Source organism: Neltuma alba, unplaced genomic scaffold, assembly GCF_004799145.2.
Source record: "Neltuma alba isolate B1F8T4 unplaced genomic scaffold, ASM479914v2 tig00005820_pilon, whole genome shotgun sequence".
NCBI classification, from domain to species: domain Eukaryota; kingdom Viridiplantae; phylum Streptophyta; class Magnoliopsida; order Fabales; family Fabaceae; genus Neltuma; species Neltuma alba.
The window spans coordinates 25,988-43,536 of NW_021634242.1; the positions used below are offsets into that span (position 1 = coordinate 25,988).

The 17,549-nt window shown below is 35.0% G+C and overlaps 2 protein-coding genes, 1 long non-coding RNA gene, 1 other non-coding gene and 1 pseudogene across 7 annotated transcripts; 3 read left to right on the forward strand and 2 right to left on the reverse strand.

The window, feature by feature from the left end:
* The first annotated feature begins 52 nt into the window (after window positions 1-52).
* TRNAP-AGG (transfer RNA proline (anticodon AGG)) lies at window positions 53-124 on the forward strand. The gene has a single exon. It is a non-coding gene; the product is annotated as a tRNA-Pro (tRNA).
* Window positions 125-634: 510 nt separating this feature from the next.
* LOC114748789 (polyubiquitin 11-like) lies at window positions 635-1,802 on the reverse strand (annotated as a pseudogene).
* A 464-nt stretch (window positions 1,803-2,266) lies between these two features.
* On the reverse strand, window positions 2,267-9,129 carry LOC114748788 (probable E3 ubiquitin-protein ligase RHG1A). 4 transcript variants are annotated; one of them, XM_028937245.1, is made up of 7 exons: window positions 8,966-9,129; window positions 5,101-5,267; window positions 4,246-4,992; window positions 3,687-4,108; window positions 3,258-3,356; window positions 3,018-3,155; window positions 2,267-2,635 (listed from the first exon to the last, which is right to left on the reverse strand). In XM_028937245.1, exons 2-7 carry the CDS (start codon window positions 5,189-5,191, stop codon window positions 2,486-2,488), a joined length of 1,647 nt encoding a protein of 548 aa, XP_028793078.1. In that variant the 5' UTR covers window positions 5,192-5,267; window positions 8,966-9,129; the 3' UTR covers window positions 2,267-2,485. The 4 variants fall into 4 exon arrangements, with proteins under 4 accessions (XP_028793078.1, XP_028793077.1, XP_028793080.1 ...); XM_028937244.1 differs by having other exon boundaries at window positions 8,961-9,129; XM_028937247.1 differs by lacking the exon at window positions 8,966-9,129 and adding an exon at window positions 5,904-6,454 and having other exon boundaries at window positions 2,299-2,635; window positions 4,468-4,992.
* LOC114748793 (uncharacterized) lies at window positions 6,439-7,615 on the forward strand. The gene is made up of 2 exons (XR_003740507.1): window positions 6,439-6,555; window positions 6,583-7,615. It is a non-coding gene; the product is annotated as an uncharacterized LOC114748793 (long non-coding RNA).
* Window positions 9,130-16,385: 7,256 nt separating the features above from the next.
* On the forward strand, window positions 16,386-17,543 carry LOC114748794 (syntaxin-71-like; the record flags this gene model as incomplete). Its single annotated transcript, XM_028937250.1, has 3 exons — window positions 16,386-16,677; window positions 16,957-17,085; window positions 17,397-17,543. Coding segments are annotated over exons 1-3 (432 nt in total), but the record flags the coding sequence as incomplete, so codon positions are not given.
* Between the last annotated feature and the right edge of the window lie 6 nt (window positions 17,544-17,549).

Genomic DNA, 17,549 nt, shown 5'->3' on the forward strand with positions numbered 1-17,549 from the left:
ATCCATTAAACAAAATGGTAAAAGAAAATACCAAAAGTCCCGTTCACCAACAGGGCATTTGGTCTAGTGGTATGATTCTCGCTTAGGGTGCGAGAGGTCCCGAGTTCAATTCTCGGAATGCCCCGGCTTCAACACTATTTTCGTCTGCTTTATCAAATACCTAAACCTAACTTTATTATCCGGGACAACAAAGCAATTAAGGATAAAAGGCGGCGGGAAAGACTTGAGTGATAAATGATCATTATCACCGGGAATTTTTTTTTTTTTTAAAAGGACTTTATGAGAATATTTTATTTTCGTCTCCCACTAAAAGCAAGTTCTCAGCTCGCACGCATTCTCATTGTTGAAGATAAAAAAAACCAACAAATCTGAGTGCTCTCAGAGCGTGAAGCAGGATCATTGAATAGTATCATGCCTATGACGAATTCATCAACAAAATTTCACTAAGTTTACCAACTTAGCAAACGCAACCAACAACCAAGCCAGACTCAGCAATGCACAGAAAAATACCGTTGCATCCATAAAATGGAACATAATCTCCGCATAAAATTACCATCCAAATGCCAGAGTAGCTGCGTTTCATAATATCATATCATTATATATATATTAATGGATAGAATCATAGAATGACATATTCATAGGCAAGGCAAGGACATCCGATGGAATTCCACAATATCAGAAACGAAGAACAAACAAAAGACAACATCAAAAACTACATCAATAACTCCCCAGAAACAAATCTTGAACACGCAGTCAGCACCATGATGCAAGACATTCATTCCACATCCGCACCACGCAGCCTGAGGACAAGGTGAAGGGTAGACTCCTTCTGAACGTTATAATCAGCAAGAGTGCGTCCAACCTCAAGTTGTTTCCCAGCGAAGATCAGACGTTGTTGGTCAGGCAGAATTCCCTCCATGTCCTGAAATTTTGCCTTCACATTATCTATGGTGTCAGAGCTCTCCACCTCCAGGGTGATGGTTTTGCCGGTTAGAACCTACACAAAAATCTGCACTCCTCCACGGTGTCGGAGCGCCAGATGAAGAGTGGATTCCTTCTGGATGTTATAATCGGCAAGAGTCCTGCCGTCCTCCAATTGCATACCGGCGAAGATCAAACGTTGTTGATCGGGAGGGATCCCTTCCTTGTCCTGTGTCTTGGCTTTGACGTTATCGATAGTGTCAGAGCTTTCTACCTCGAGGGTGATGGTCGTGCCAGTAAGGGTTTTCACGAAGATTAGCATGCCTCCCCTCAGGCCGAGAACCAGGTGAATGACTCCTTCTGGATATTGTAATCGGCAAGAGTGCAACGGTCCTCGAGTTGCTTGCCGGCGAAGATAAGCCTCTGCTGGTCAGGGGGAATCCCCTCTTTATCCTGTATCTTAGCCCTGACATTATCAATGGTGTCGGAGCTTTCCACCTCCAAGGTGACTTGTCTTTCCACTTTCCAGTTAGGGCTTTTCACAAATATCTGCATATTCGCTCTGATGAATTGTCGATAAACAAAACAAGATCAGAAACAGATGGAGATATTTGTCAGTAATTAGAAAATTGGACGAGAGAGACTTTATATGAGAAAACATGGGCGACCTCCCGAAGATCCAAGGACCCAAGCTCAGATGGTGAAGATAGAAAACTAATTTGGGCATTAGGGATTGAGGCCTAGAAGATTCTCGCCGTTTCCGTCGGCAATGCAAGTTGCAGCTGCAGTGTTACGGGCCATAGACTGCATATTGATTGACATAGATGTCTTGCATCCCCTCATAATCTTTCGTTCTCTTTTTCTTATAGAATCTCATCTCTACTGATGAATTTCTCTTTTTCTTATAGAATCTCACCTCTACTGATGAATCAGATGGTTCAGATTTAATATTTTAAAAAACAGATGTCCATATTCTCTTCTCTATTAATATAATGTTATAATAATAGTTCTATATAAAGTATGAAATTTGAATCATTCATTATTTGATCCAATGATGATCAGATATTGTGAAAGAAAAGGAGAAAGAAGGATTCTGAAAAGATCCAGATCCTTCCAGCACAGCTGCAAGTCTCTAAATTAATCATTTGAATGAGAGCTTAATGCGTTGGCTGCTTAAGTATGAGGCTAAATACGGATGAGAAATCCATTCAGGACCTAAAAACACATACAGAAACATCGTCGAAATATTAAAAATCTACTTTATTCGATACTATCTGATCCCCCACATCCTAACCATGATACGTGGCGATTAATTGACTCCTCCCCCACCCCAGCACAACGCATATTGACCGAAATTCTGAAAGCAAGCATACATGATTGATCTCAAGGCTTCACGTAATTGACCCTGAAGCCATGAACAAATGCATCGACTCTAAGTAGCATTGCTATTACAATATTCAAAACCTCGAAAAGAAAGAAGTCAATTTCCTTCAATTTCATGAATATTCGAATGTATATTATATGTACAAAATGAGATAGCGAAATACTGCAGAATGAATTTAAGTTATTTATCCTTCATCTCATCAGGAAGAGCAGAAGCTTTGCAGATAGGACATATGTTCTTCATAGATAACCATTTTCTAATGCAGCTCACATGATAGTCATGGCCGCAACCTCTCATTGTCCCAACATCGTCCATGTACTTGTAATCTTCCTGCAATTTTTTAAATGAAAAACAAAACCCATTTAACGATTAGTCAGTTTATTACACAGAATGAGGCAAAAGAATGTGGTGGTTTTGACTTTAACACAACCTCATATGACTCCACTAAACAAAAATAAGCTTGGCACAGCAGCATGGTCCCTCTGTAGAATTTAAACGGAGCCCAACTGTGTGTAATTTAATGGGACGATGGCCCAAAAAAAAAAACAAAAGAAGGGACAACCACATTTACGAATAGCGGTCATTCAATAATCAAATGCAGTTGCCCTCATACATTACTGGCAGAATTGCGAAATCCAAAGAAGTGGTCTTTCATTGCCCAAAGTTTAAGGTTTAGTGCATAATTTATTTCAGGGGAGGAAGAAAAACATACCAAGCAGATCACACAACTTCCTTCCTCTTGACTCTGCTCGGACGAACAATATATTGATTCTGTCAAACACTTGGAAATCAACTTCTCAGACAATCCTGTGCTGACATGACCAATCCTCTCTCCCAGAGCAAGTAGTTCCTGGTCAAGCCAACCATCCAAAAATGCAGAACTATTTTACAAATGCATGCCTTTGATAACAGTTGTAAGTGGGTTATTCAAGATTAAAACAAACATAATCACCTCATAACTCATATTGTCTATGTCCATCCTCATGTCCCTATGTTGATCAATCATATTTCGAGAACCATAAAGCGGCGCACGATCAACAACCATGAAACCCTGCAATCCAAAAAAACCAAACTTCAGCCGGTTAAACATTTTTTTGGGGAGCAAAACACAGTCAATTTTATTAATATTCCTTCAGCCTGTTAAACCTAAAGGTGAAAGAAGCAGAATGATGCTGCTTATTCACATATAGAGAGAAGGGAAGGTGCTAATGCACCAAACATCACTACTTTTTTTTTTTTTTGGCCAAACAAACACCACTACTTCAGGTTAACCAAATAGAGCCAGTTGAAGACAAGACAAATGGGTATTTCCAAAATTGAAAATGTTTCATATTCCGAGTTCTGACATGAAAACTCAGTTCACCAAGATACCAAGAAATACCTCAGAGGAAAATCGATCATGAAGAATAGCCTCATCAGCTAATGTTCGATATCTCTCGCTAGATATCCTTGACCTCCCGTTTCTATCAGTATTCCGCGAACTGATGGCAGTCAATGGCCTTGGATGTCTAGAGATTAAACCTTCAGCTCCCATGTGCAATCCACCATCTGAAGGCATCATATGTCCCACGCATGAGCTTGAAGAGGCTCTAAAAGTTGGAGTTGGTGTTGGAGTAGATCTTTGGGAATAGTTACTTCGAACTCCCCTAGCAGGGTGAGTGAGATTACTGTGAAAACTTTGAGGAACAATAGGATTTATGCTTGTATCATATTCATGATGGTAACTCCCAGCGTCTACCGAAGCATTACTAACACCACTTCCAACCAGCAAGCGACTTGGCTCATGATTATATCCACTTGATTCTGCAATGTCAGGCAACGATCTCTAGCGTAAGATAAAAAGTGAAGGAAATTGGGATAATTCATATCTATTCCGATTCTACTAATTAAGGTCTAATAAACCAACAAAAAAAAAAGGAAAAAATAATCTATAAACTAACCAGATAATAATACCCTCCCAGGAGCCGGAGACATGTTCATTTGGCTCCAGTCCCTTGGCACAGTATTAGAACTATGACCAGAAAGACCCACAGAGCTAGAATGATCATTGGACGGGCCAGAAGATGAGTTGTGCAAATGGTTGCCAGATAAATGCGTCCTAGCAAGGTTGGATTCCAAATCAAGTGCAGAACGACTTCTAACATTCCTTAAAGAACCCTCACCCCTGATTGAAAGGCCACTGCCTCTGAAGGGGGGTGTCATAGTAACATGATCCCAAGGCAGAAATTGAGAATCCAAGCTTGGCTTCTCCTGCCTTATTTCTGAAGATATAGGGAGATCAGTTGAGCTTCCTGCACTGAAATATCTGCTTGTACTGCCTCTCTCACAAACTGAAGGAATTCCAGGGCTCTTTCGCTTGTGAGGCCCTCTTCCACTCCCCATGGTGAAATCAAAGAAATCACCATCAGCAACATGAAATGCTTGTCTATCACAATTGGAAGAAGGCTGGTGAGCATAGTTTTCAGAAACTGCGAAAAAAGCTCCAGGATTTGATGAACGTAAATAATGATCATGAGAAGATCTTGATGCATCTGATTGACGAGGGGGTAATTCAATGTTGATACTTGAGGATGCATATCCATTTGACATCGCGGCATTGTTCCAAGAAGCGGCCAAAGAGCTGCCATCTATAGGCATATTTTCTAGTGGATAAATAAAAGAACCATTCTCTGAAGCGCTACCCCTACCTGCAATAGAGGACCAGTATAAGCAATCTAGTATTTATGCAAAAAGGACAATAATTACCATGCAGAGTTAGTAATGAACCAAAATATAAGTGCAACCAAAATAATTACCATTATGTTGATCAGTGTGCATATAATTCCAATTCTGCTCCTGCTCACTCCCAAACATCTGGGACATGCTATATAAATGTCTATGTCCCATAACAATCAGAAACAAACTCAGAAGTCAGAATTAAGGCAAGGGTGCGGTTTAACCAGATCTACAAATAACTAGCAACCTGCAAAGCAAGAAATCATTTGAAGAATTCAATATCTAAATATAAAGTAACTTCAAAACAATCATAAAACTCAGAATATAAACAATATAATTAGTTACAGGAGACCCAAGCATTTCCAAGACTGAAAATTCAGAATAATAACACATGACGACAAAGAATAAATATAGAAAGTCTTCAATTAGATCTAAACTCTACAAAAATTGTAAATCAGAACAAAGGGGATTACTGAGTCATCACTGGCGATTATCTGCAAGAGGAAGTACAAATATATGCTGCAGATTACAAATTCTGGAACTCATAATCAATCTACATAAACTGGCCTGTAATACACTAAAAACCTGACACTCAGAGTCTCCTTAACCACAGCCTAATACCAACAGTCCAGCGTAAGTCCACTCACTTGAAGCCATCTACTCACAGATTGTCTCTCCACTGAAACAGGGACGGCTCGAGTCTGAGGCAATAAAACAAAGATGAGGGAAAAAAGCAAACACTTGGAAGAAAAAATGAGATAATTGAGATTCATATCAGTTAATGGCTTCTCACTCCATTTTGCCATGTGCAGAAGTAGGAATTAGATTTGACTAAGTGGTAAAAGAGGAGGGATTGGGAATAGGATGACTCGCACAACATTACCTGGACTAGATAACAAAGGGGCACTCAGCAGGTGTTAAGAGGTGTTAGCATTTTCTATTCTTTTCCTGCACTTGAGAAAGATGAACTAAGCACGGGCATCAGGCATGCGTATGTGCCTTGTTATCAGTAATTAGGACAAGAATTATAAAATACATACAAGTTACCATAATAAAATCCATCATCACACGTTTTTCTTGGAACTATATATCTGCACTACAATTTTTACAATATATTCATATTTACAAGAGCTTTGCATGAAACAGAAATATGAAGGCTTTTAAAAATATTTGTAGTTTACCTTAACAGTATCTGAGGGGGCCTATATCGTTAAAACAATACACAGTTAAGTTGTCTACCTTATAACAAGTAAAAGATCCAAAAAAACCTGTTGATGTTAGAAAATATTTGCCACTAGAATGAAATGCCGTGCTGCATGGCAAAGATTTCCACAAATAAAGAAAATCAAAATAAAATTGGAGTGTCAATATAGAAAAATCACAACCACCCGAAATATTCATAAAGATGATGAGCAACTTAAAAGAAGCTTGAAAACTTCAATCAAAGTTAAAGACAAAGTCCGGGAAAGCATACCAGTTAAAGTGGGGAAATCAAAGATCATATATTCGAATTGCAAAAATATAAAACCAAATGAGTAAGCTAAGGTAAATAAACTCTAAAGGAAAACAATTATTTCAAATCATTAAAATGAAAGGAAGAAATAGATCGGAGGTTGAAAATTGGAAAATCTTAGAAATATAAAATATTAAAGAGAGTTCCAAATATGAAATTTGTAGTGAAAAAAGGTTATGAAAAATTAACAAATATTTAACAATGCTCAAAGGCTGGGTAACGTGTTCACCATATATTGACTTAATTAGCCACTTTATGATTAATTTCCTAGAAAGCAAAAATACATTTTGTCAAAAATTCTTTCCTCAGAGTTTGTCTTAGTTTTATATGCAAAAATACAATTTGTCAAAAATTCTTTCCCCAGAGTTTGTCTTAGTTTTATATGTAGAGTTGATGAGACATGATAATTTTAGTTAAGAATGTCATGATTGTGGGGGGAAAACTGCATAAGAACAGGGACAGGTCTCCTATTATTCATATATCATGGTGCTTGAGACATTTCCAGCGTCGGAATACAATCAAAAAATCACATTCAACAAACTAAATCGTGACTATAAGATTGACAAAGTGCTTTCTATAAGATAAAGAAATAATACAAGAAAACACTCTAATGCCACAAAGCATACTAAAATACTAGAAAAAATATACGAGAATATAGAATTGAACAGAGGAGTAGGCTTCAGAAAGATAATTATGGCCCGTCAAATCATGTTCTCAAAGAAAGTATAGTTTGCATTGATCGTTTAATTCAGCTTATGATCATTAGCGTACCCATAAATAAATTAATAAAATAGTAATATTCATGCAAAGCATCATGGAAAAAGTATAGATTTGCTTCACCTTCCAGTTAACTAGCTTCAAGTTTGAACTAAAGATTTCTGATCTTCAGTTATTAAATGATAAGACCTTAAAAAATAAAATATGAAGGTCAAGACGGACAAGCGTATGAATATGAGTATAAACAGTACTAATAAAATGAATGGTTTCAGTATGTCAAGTTTCCCAAGGTGCAACATATTGAACACGATACAGACGGACAAGCATTTAAAGCATATTATTTTCTTTGTTTGTTTTATTAATAACTATCAGAGACATTCATAGCACTGTTCAACTTGATACAGAATATGGGCCTAATATAAAACTATTAATGACAAATTAGAAGCTTGGAACATGGTAGTCTGACAAACCACACAAGGATATCAGCCAGAAAGGGAATTGTGACTTATGATTAGTTGTCTAAGCCAAGAATGCCATTAGGATGTATAAGCCCAAGAATGAAAGCAAAACTTATTTTTCCATCTGCCATAGAATAGGTAGAAGAAAATAGGCGTCCAACATTTGGATACACTCAACACCTTGCTGATGGTATCCCCAATAACCAACTGATTCTTATCAACCAGCATCAAAGTCAACAAACCCCAAGCTCAAGTGCAAATAAAGCATCACCCAGCGACGAATCCTTGCAAACATTTAGCACAATATGAAATCCCGCCAGCATAAAAGGTCAAGTTACATCAATTCAGGGTGGATGTATGAAAGTCTTCATCAGTAACATGTTCTAATGATCCAAATTGCTGTCGCATACTATAGTGAGGCAAAAACTCTATGAAGAATGTTACTGCTACTCCCATTGTACCACCCCACTAAAGAGCACCACCTCCAAAATAGCTACCATGGACATCAGATTTAAAACAAATGATAAAAGTATTTAGCTAATGCTTTTACAACATCCATATTCCATCACCTCAGGGCATCAATTAGATCTAGAACCATGGTGTCCATGAAGCCCATGACATTCCCTAGATTGGCAGTTACACTCCACAACAACATCTTGCATCACTAGGCATCGGAACATGATAGCCCTAATGCTGCGATATCCTGAGCATAACTGCTAGGCCATTCACGCAAAATGAGTATCCAATCTAAGAAGATGGATATCCCTGATCTAAAGGCCATATTCCAGTAGAACAGTGCCTAGACAATTCTTCCGTTTACAGAGGATCTTTGATACTGTATACGTTCTTCTTCCTACATCAAAGTTGGCTTATAACATTCCATTACAGCAGCACATATCATGCTAATAAATCCTGACAAAGCAGAACATGCCACATTCATCAGCTCTAAAATCTCCCAACCAACCAAATATTCCAGCAATACCATCAGCAATTCAGATAATGCAATGGAAGAGACCAAATGAAGAAATTTACCAACTTCCAAAACCTGTACAAGGCAAATGCCAAGGGAGCACCAGCTTTCGCTAGTAAAATTGATTAGCTTTTCTGTATTATACGAACCTAAAGAAAGCACAGGGGACCATATGACAAAACCTTTTAAAGAGATTTACGAATACTTGAAGAGCGTATTGCTCTAGAAGAGTGGAAAACCAACAGAAGAGGGGCTGAAGGATACTATCCGAGGAAAACACACCTCACCAGCACATGCAGATGTATCATGTTTCATCTACAGCTCAAACTCAAGATGAAAGCATTAGGTCTGTATGGTATACTGTCAGCATCAAGAAACCTGCATAATAACAAACCATCTAAACCTAACTGAATCTAAGGAAATCTAAGGATAACCAGGGAAGGCCCCTGAGATAGATAATAATAATAATAATAATATTGCTTGATGAACATTTAGCATTTTGCGAAGCCATGAATACATCATCAATATATAATCAACCAAGCCCTAAATAACTAATTCGCACTCAACTGAAAGATCGGTCCTGTTATATGGTACCACAAACAAATTTGTTTAATTTATTTCTTTGAGAAGCCATGAAAGAACCAAACCACACGCACGAGAAAAGAAAGTGGTGATGCTGACAATTACAACTGAAGATATATTATGTATCCTGATTTCTGATTTACTAGAACGGTTGCACTACCAAATATGATATACGCCTTATCAGACCCTGATATAAACTTGGTTTCCTCTGTTGAACAGGAGGAGTACGGTAATGTTAATATGAAACACACAGCATAGTGACAACTAACAAGTGATAACTACCGTTATTACCAGGTATTTTAAGTATGTATAATTTGAGAGCTAAAGGACGTGAAAATGTGTAAAAACAAAAGCTCAAGCTCTGAAACGACCGAGGAGTTCAAATTTTTCTGAGGACGAAAAATTAATCGAACCGCAAAGCAAGAAATCCGTAAATTGAAGAAGAAAAGGAGCGGGACAGAAGCACCTAGAACAGCCTTCTCTCCTTCCACCAAACAAACAATAGAAGGCTGTTAAGATTATTTAAAGCTGGAGATGATGTATCAGAAGCAATCAACAAGAAGATCAGGAATGAAAAACCGAAACTGATCAACAGAAATATTGCGGGCACGCAGAGCAACAATTAACACAGAGAAAACGGTACGATTGTCCAGATTACAGCACAATACTGAGCATATAGAAAATTTTAAAGTAATCGTCCAGGTAGACGTGCCTTAGAAATCTGTTCGGCGCCGATGCTTGGTCAGTAACGATGTTGGATACGCAGGATGGTTTTTTTTTTTGGGGGGGGGGGTGTTTTAAGAAGAGGGTGGAGGAGAGGTTTGATCAAGGAAGGAGACAATGCTGTAACAAAGCAGTTGTCCGCATAAATAAGGAACAAGAGGAGGAGAAACCAGCAGGAAACGCCAGCTTTACCGGCAACCGATACTATCCGTATGGATTCTTCCGGTCGCTTGGCAAAGAGTGAAAATATAATACTCCTATTATACCAAGGAAAAAAAAAAAGAAGCAAAAATCGTCGTAGTGCGGACGGGATAATTACCAGTGCCACTTTTGAACTAGAATTAATTTCATTTTAACTCCCTGATTTTTTTGCCCCTATTTTTATAATTATATAACAAATAATTCCTTATATTGGATTTGGATCGTTCACTTTGCATCTTTGTATAGATTTTGACTCTCATCAAACCTTTGTATTGTCGTGCACGGATTCGATTAAAAGGTATTAGAGGTGGCCCGACGTGCAGCTCTTACTTTACTTTAGGAATAGACCTAACTCCAGATAGCTTTATTAAACCCTGTCTCAGGGTGTGCTTATATTTATCAGGTACTCCTTCTCCTCTATTTAATATAAAATTTATTTAACTAGTTTAAATAAATTAAAAAAATTAGACAAATTAATTAATTATAAAATACATGACTTGTTTTTCTTAAAAATATCATAACTATTTTTTTTAATACCCTACCTGTATCTTCTATCTTAATTATAGTTGATAAGAGTAATTTAGAAAAAATTAATAAATATAAAAACTAGATCTTATATCTAAGATCAAAATTAATTTAACAATTAAGTTCTATATTAAAAATTAGACGAGTATTATTTATCCCCATTGCCCTAAAAAAACACACAGAAGAAAATAATCTTTGGATCAGATTGAATGCATGAAAACCATAGACAAGGGCTGTTTATTTTGTCGACGAAGATTGTGAGAAGATTTTGTTATTGTCGAACGTTGGCGACATCAAAACATGATTGGGCAATGACAAGTATGTAACAGTGGGGGTGTTAAATTTATTGCAATAAAATGTCATGTGATATTGTTGTTATGACCGTGATCCTGGATAAACATGTTAGATCGAAATTAATGAAAGCACGTGTAAAAAATATCCGACTTATCATCAAATGAATTTTTTTTTTTTAAAAAAAAGAGGCATATACGATAAACCTAATCAATCTGATTAAAATCTCACATAAACCAAATTTTTACATCCGCGCCATGCAAATAAGCATTAATCCTCTGTCTGATTAGAGGGAAGACAGATTCTAATTCAACTTAAAAAAATGGATGAGCGAGACTATAATATTTCAATCAAAATAAGATGTAAGGTGAAAAGGTAAGCAAAATAATTTAAAACTTTTATCCCCATTTCTATATTTTTTTTTAATTTAACTTATTAAATTCTTCTCTTTTCTTCTATCCTCCTCGATTATTAAACAAATAATAAAAATAAAACGTTAAGTAAATACTATCAATTTAATTATTTTATAAAAAAGTAATATATTTTACAAAACGTGGGGCTTTTTACCGATGTTATTACAAAAAGTAACGCTGTTTTGCAGGTGTAAAATAGAATTTTATAGATAATAAATAATAAATAATTATAATAAAAATAATACAGATAACTAGTATATCTTTTTAGTCGTCACGTGATGCACATGACAATTTTAGTGAATAAAAGATGGAAATGAACAGTGACTTGTTTCATTTTAGAATCTGTTATTCGGTAGATATATTTAGATATAGATGACCAATTTTAGTCTAGATATGCAAATTAAAAGACTAAACCATGTGTTTTTTTTTTTATGAATTTTGTTTCTGTGGTATAATATAAGCTTATAAATGACACTCCTCTCATCCTAAATACAAAACCCTTATATCAGTATATATAAATATTTCATATTTAGGACCGGAGGAGTAATATATTTTCTTTTCCTCCAAGTCATTTTAGAGTTTTCTATTCCTATACGTGAATATTAAGAATATAAACAACTTATTTTTAGAACTTGTTACATGTGTGCTTATTGAAAATATTAAAAAAAAAATTGTTATTTCTAAATCTTATGAGTTCAGAAATGACAGCGTTTTCCCCGTGTTCATTTCTGTTATCAACAAGTCGTTGGATTTTTCCCCAGTGTCTCGAAGTCTTTTGGGTGGCACACAAAGTTTTTTTTTTTCCCGTTTAATTATATCTACACAACGCATCACAATGTGAATTTATAACTGATTTTATACAAATTCAAAAGCAATCTTTCATAAAATGCACTAGTGATTGTATTCTTGAATTCATCCATGATGATGTATAAATTATAAGATTAACTTTCAATTCACAGTTGGATTTCTCATAGGCACACAGCTAACTTAAATTCAGGAGTGACCTTTCATTAGCTATTATTCGCGTTTGGTGGCAAGGACAACCTTGTAAAATCATTCATCTCTTAATAATTTAATTGCAAATAAAAACTACGGTCCTTTCAAAACATTTCAATAATTAAAGGCCGTCAAGCCTGCAGAAGGTTTACAATTGTCTTCTTTTTTTTTTTTCTTTTTCTGTTTTAAAAACAATGTGCTTTTTGAACACAAAAAAAAAATTATAAGGCAATATCCTCAACTGCACTGCATATTACTATAAATTATAAATATTTGGCTCTAAGACTATATTGAGGGGAAAAAATCTGCGTCCTCAAAATATTAGCTGCATTCTCATAATGAACGTTGCTTGTGACTTGTGAGACCTGTATAATAATTTTTAAATCGAATTTTTTTTTACATTATAGTTTCGACGCTGCTATGTTAGAGTAAAACAAAATATATAGATATTCAATAATATGCATTACACCCAGCACAATGTAAATAATAATAGTAAATAATAATCATATGAGTATATGACAGATGCGGACTGGAATCATGCGTGTGGATGCTTAATGCTCGACGAAAAATCATTTTTACTGTAAATATTTGGTTTTTTTGCCCAGTGAGTAAGTGATTATATTTGAAATGTTGAAATTAATGAAAAAATGTTAGTTTTAAGGGAAAATGGCAAAAAAAAATCACCAAAACAGAAAAATTACAAATAAAGACCCATGACAATATTAGTATGGATTTTAACAACAACAATATGGGTTTTGATAATAATTTCTATAAACCAGGCCCTATGTATAATTTTTTTATTCTGGCTGTTATTTTTTTGGCCATTTTCCCAATTTCCCTTAGTTTTAATGAGAACTTGTTCTAAGTTCTGTTTTGTGGTGGTCAAACTAGAAATGAAGGGCCGCCATACTCCCGTCCACCCATGTCTTTTCATTGTTTTAAGCTGCGCAGAAAGATCGAATAAGGCGAGACGAATATTATTATTCATTCAGACTTGGGAACAACCACATTGTAATTGCAACCCATATGCAATTGGGAGGAATAGAAAAATTCCCACTGGATAATGATTCATTCATGGAAATACAAATTGCATCCTCGGGGCAACACGTCCCTTTGGTTCATCGTATGTCCACACAATTACGCGATGCCGTGTAAGGAATTTTACAGTGAGCTGGTGTTAGTGAATTATATTTCAGTTCTTAATATAAAACCTAATTAATTAATTTAAGTAAATTAAAAATTTTATTTAAATTAGTTAATATAATATTTTTTAAAAAAACACTATAAGCATCTTTCTTAATTCTTTTTTTTGTTTCTTACTTGATTATTATCGGGGGAATATTAATAAGCCTTTGAAAAAAATTGATAAATATATAAAATAAGTCTTATATATAAGACTAGTATTAATTTTTCAGTTAAATCCTATATTAAGGGGGTGTTTGGTAACCTTGACAAACTCCTCCATATATTTCTTTCGTAAACCATAAAAGTACTTTTAAAACTATGATTTGATTTCTATCCAAATATCTTCTAATAATCACAAGAGTAATTAATTAATTATTGTTAAATGAAACTTGTTGGGATTAAATAAATGTGGTTACATAATTTGAAGAGATGGGAGAGACAAGGAACCTAACACTACAATGAGTTGACAGTTTTACAAGAAAGGCGTAAAGGAAGGGGGATGGGCCCCTCTCAACTCGTGACGACACGAGCCCTATTCGGTGCTCATCAGGTGATGAGTATTTGATTGTCCAGATTAGATCTGGACAGCTCATATTTAATATTATTAAACAATTATTTTAAAATAGAAAAAATTATATTTTTAAAGAATGATAGTTAAGATATTATTTTTATTTTTTATCTTATACATATTAAAATAATTATTTTTAAAAAATAAAAATAAATCTGGACGGTCTAGATTTATTTTTATTTTTATTTTTTAAAAAATAATTATTAGACGATCATGATGAGCACCTAATATAAATTTGTGACGACACTGGGAAACTGAAATGGGAACACGATGAAGCCATGATTTGACCGAGTTAATTATGTTGAGGTAGCGCCTTAGTGCGCATTGCCGGACATTCAAGTAACTAGCTACGTTAAATAGCAAGTTTACAAAGTACTTCTATCATATTTTATATAATAAAAAAATCTTAAAATGTATTAATTTTTTATTAAAATACACTAACAACTTTTAACTTTAACTCTATTTAATATATATATATCTTCAAAAAGAATCGTTAATCTATGCTATAATGAATAAATGAAAAAATAGTATATTTATATTAAAAATTTAATAAAATAACTTATAAATAGAATAAAAAACTTATTTTTTTGGCTTGTAAATAGAATGAGAGGAATGTGTATAAAAAAAAAAAAAAAAGCCCACAGCTCTAGCAAGGAACAGGCATGACATGTATGGTAATACATCCAGATTTATAGGGACCGGGGACGGGGACAAATAGAGTGCATAGCTCATAAGAAACTCCATTTACGCCCGCGTAAAGCTGGGAGCTCCCCTGGGAAAGATTGCAAGTGAAGCAGGCGTGGCGTGGGCATTTCAACCACAGAGCCAACTGAAAAGGAAACAGGGAAAGAAGAAATAGACGGGTGTGCTCCTTTTATTAATTAAAATAATTACTTTTTCTGTTTTTTGTTTTTATTTCTATTAGTTTTCATGTTTCCTCTCCTTTATAAAACTTTGACTCCAATGGCCTCTCCATTGCCTCCTTAAATTATAAACATTTCATTGACCCACATCCTAATTTCTTTTTTTTTGCCCACAACCAAATCCCAGTTTCATTAGCTATATTTTTACCTTCTTCTATTATTCTTTCCATGCACAAGTATACATTGTGATCATTTGACTTATATATAGATTTTGATTTGATCTCTTAATTTTAAAAAAGTATATTTTAGTTATTTAATTTTGATATTGTTAGTCTTAAATAATAATGTTTTTTGAAATGATTATAGTTGTGATAATCATAACCAGATGCACATATTGATATTGATTCTCGTAAAATAATATCATTTGCATGTAATTAAAATAAACATGACTAGTAATTATAGCTGTAATTAAGTTGTCCTTGTCAATTTTGTTTACAGTGCAGTGTGGCATAGAATGAATGCTTACATAGAATTTTAAACATCACAAACAGACAGTTCGGCGCGCGCACAAATTAAAATCCATGAATTATACGGCCCATCACCGTCTTTTCCTCAGAGTATAAAATTTTAACTTGGAGTGATTTACAATTTATTTTGATCATTAAGCGTGAGGCATCGCTCATGTTTTAAGTTTTGATGTGCCAAAGCCGTAAATAAAAATATTGCATATAAAATTACCAATTAACAATGTATCGTTTTACCCGAAGACAACTGGCTGGCCAAAAAGAAAATTGAAAACGTGACCAAATTAGGTGAATAAAAAAATTAGTCAAAGAAAATAAATATATAAAAGTTTTTTTCTTCAAACATATCCTTTAAAGGAAACAGAATATAAGAAAAAGAATAAAAATTATTAAAATAAAAAAATATAAAAGAAAAAAAAATGTATAATGGAGAGATGGATGAATAATGTTTCAGCAAATGAGATAGTAAATATAATAAGTAATTGATAGGAATTAAAAAAATAGTTTTAAAAAAATTTGAGACATCTTATAACATAAAAATGGTAATTACTTTTTATAAAAAGTAAAGGCAGAGTACATTAGTAACTATATATATTTGTTAGTGATTTCCATTTCCCTGCAAAACCCGGAGGTGGGTGGATTCCATCATCTAAAATTGCTGAGATGGGGAATCATGCTTCCTGAGGGAGCCAAAATAGCTTATCGGACGGCAAGGACTTATTTAAACACGTATGATTAATTAAAATATTTTTCAAAAATAATATTTTTTATTATAAATAATTAAATTAATGCTCTTCGATGCCACAGGCTGTTAGTTGCTGGCAAGATCCAATGAACTGGAGCGCCGTTAACAAAGAGATTCAACTCTTCTTCAACCTTTTTTTGATTTTTTTTCCTCAGAAGAACTCTCCTTCAACTACTCTTCTACCGGTTACTACTTGAGCAGATTGGATTTTGATTCTGAGTAACAAAATGAGCGTTATCGACATTCTAACCAGAGTTGATTCGATCTGCAAGAAGTACGACAAATACGACGTCGACAAGCACAAGGATTCCAATATCTCCGGCGACGATGCCTTTGCTCGACTCTACGCTGTAGTTGAAGCCGACATCGAGGCAGCTCTTGAGGTCGGATTCTCATTTTTATTTCCTTTTCTCATGATCAGATCGTCATTTTTCTTCATTCTTTATTCATCGCTTCAGAAAATCAATGACAGGTTAGTGTTGTGGGGTATTTCTTTTGTTTTAAATTTTCAGTGAGTTTGGTGGGCAAAACGATAAATGCAGTAATGTACATTGGTGGAGACTTTCAGGGCAACTCTTGCTCTAATTGATGAATTTTTCTCTAAAAAACTGTCCCCCCCCCCCCCCAAAATCTAATATCATGTGGTACTCAATTCTTTGTAGAAAGCAGAAACTGCTTCCAAGGAGAAAAGCAGGGCATCTGTTGTAGCCATCAATGCTGAGATTCGTCGTACTAAGGCTCGGTTGCTGGAGGAGGTCCCCAAGTTGCAACGATTGGCTGTAAGAAGGTTGGTTTTTGCTTTCTCTGTCAGATCTAGGTTCCATCAATTAAAATGGTTCTTCTTACGTATTATTACTCCTGAGTTTCTGCCGTGTGAGAATGTAAATTTATGTAATCTAACTGAAATTGTGGGAATAAAATTTGACAACGAGAATAGAGAAGACTACATAAAAGTACATTTTTTGGATCTTTGCTGGGTATGTCTTCTCAATAGCTTAATCATGTACTTTTAACCTGACTTGCTAGTGTGCAAAGCTTTAAAATCATTCATTCTAATCCGTGCCATATTCATGATAAAATATTAAATATAATTTATCCACAGGTAAAAGGGCTTTCCTCGGAAGAATTTGCTGCTCGTAATGATTTGGTTCTTGCACTGCCAGAGAGGATCCAGCTATCCCAGATGGGACCCCTGCTGCACCCAAAAAAAACAGGAGGCTGGGCTGCTTCTGCTTCACGCAGTGAAATTAGGTTT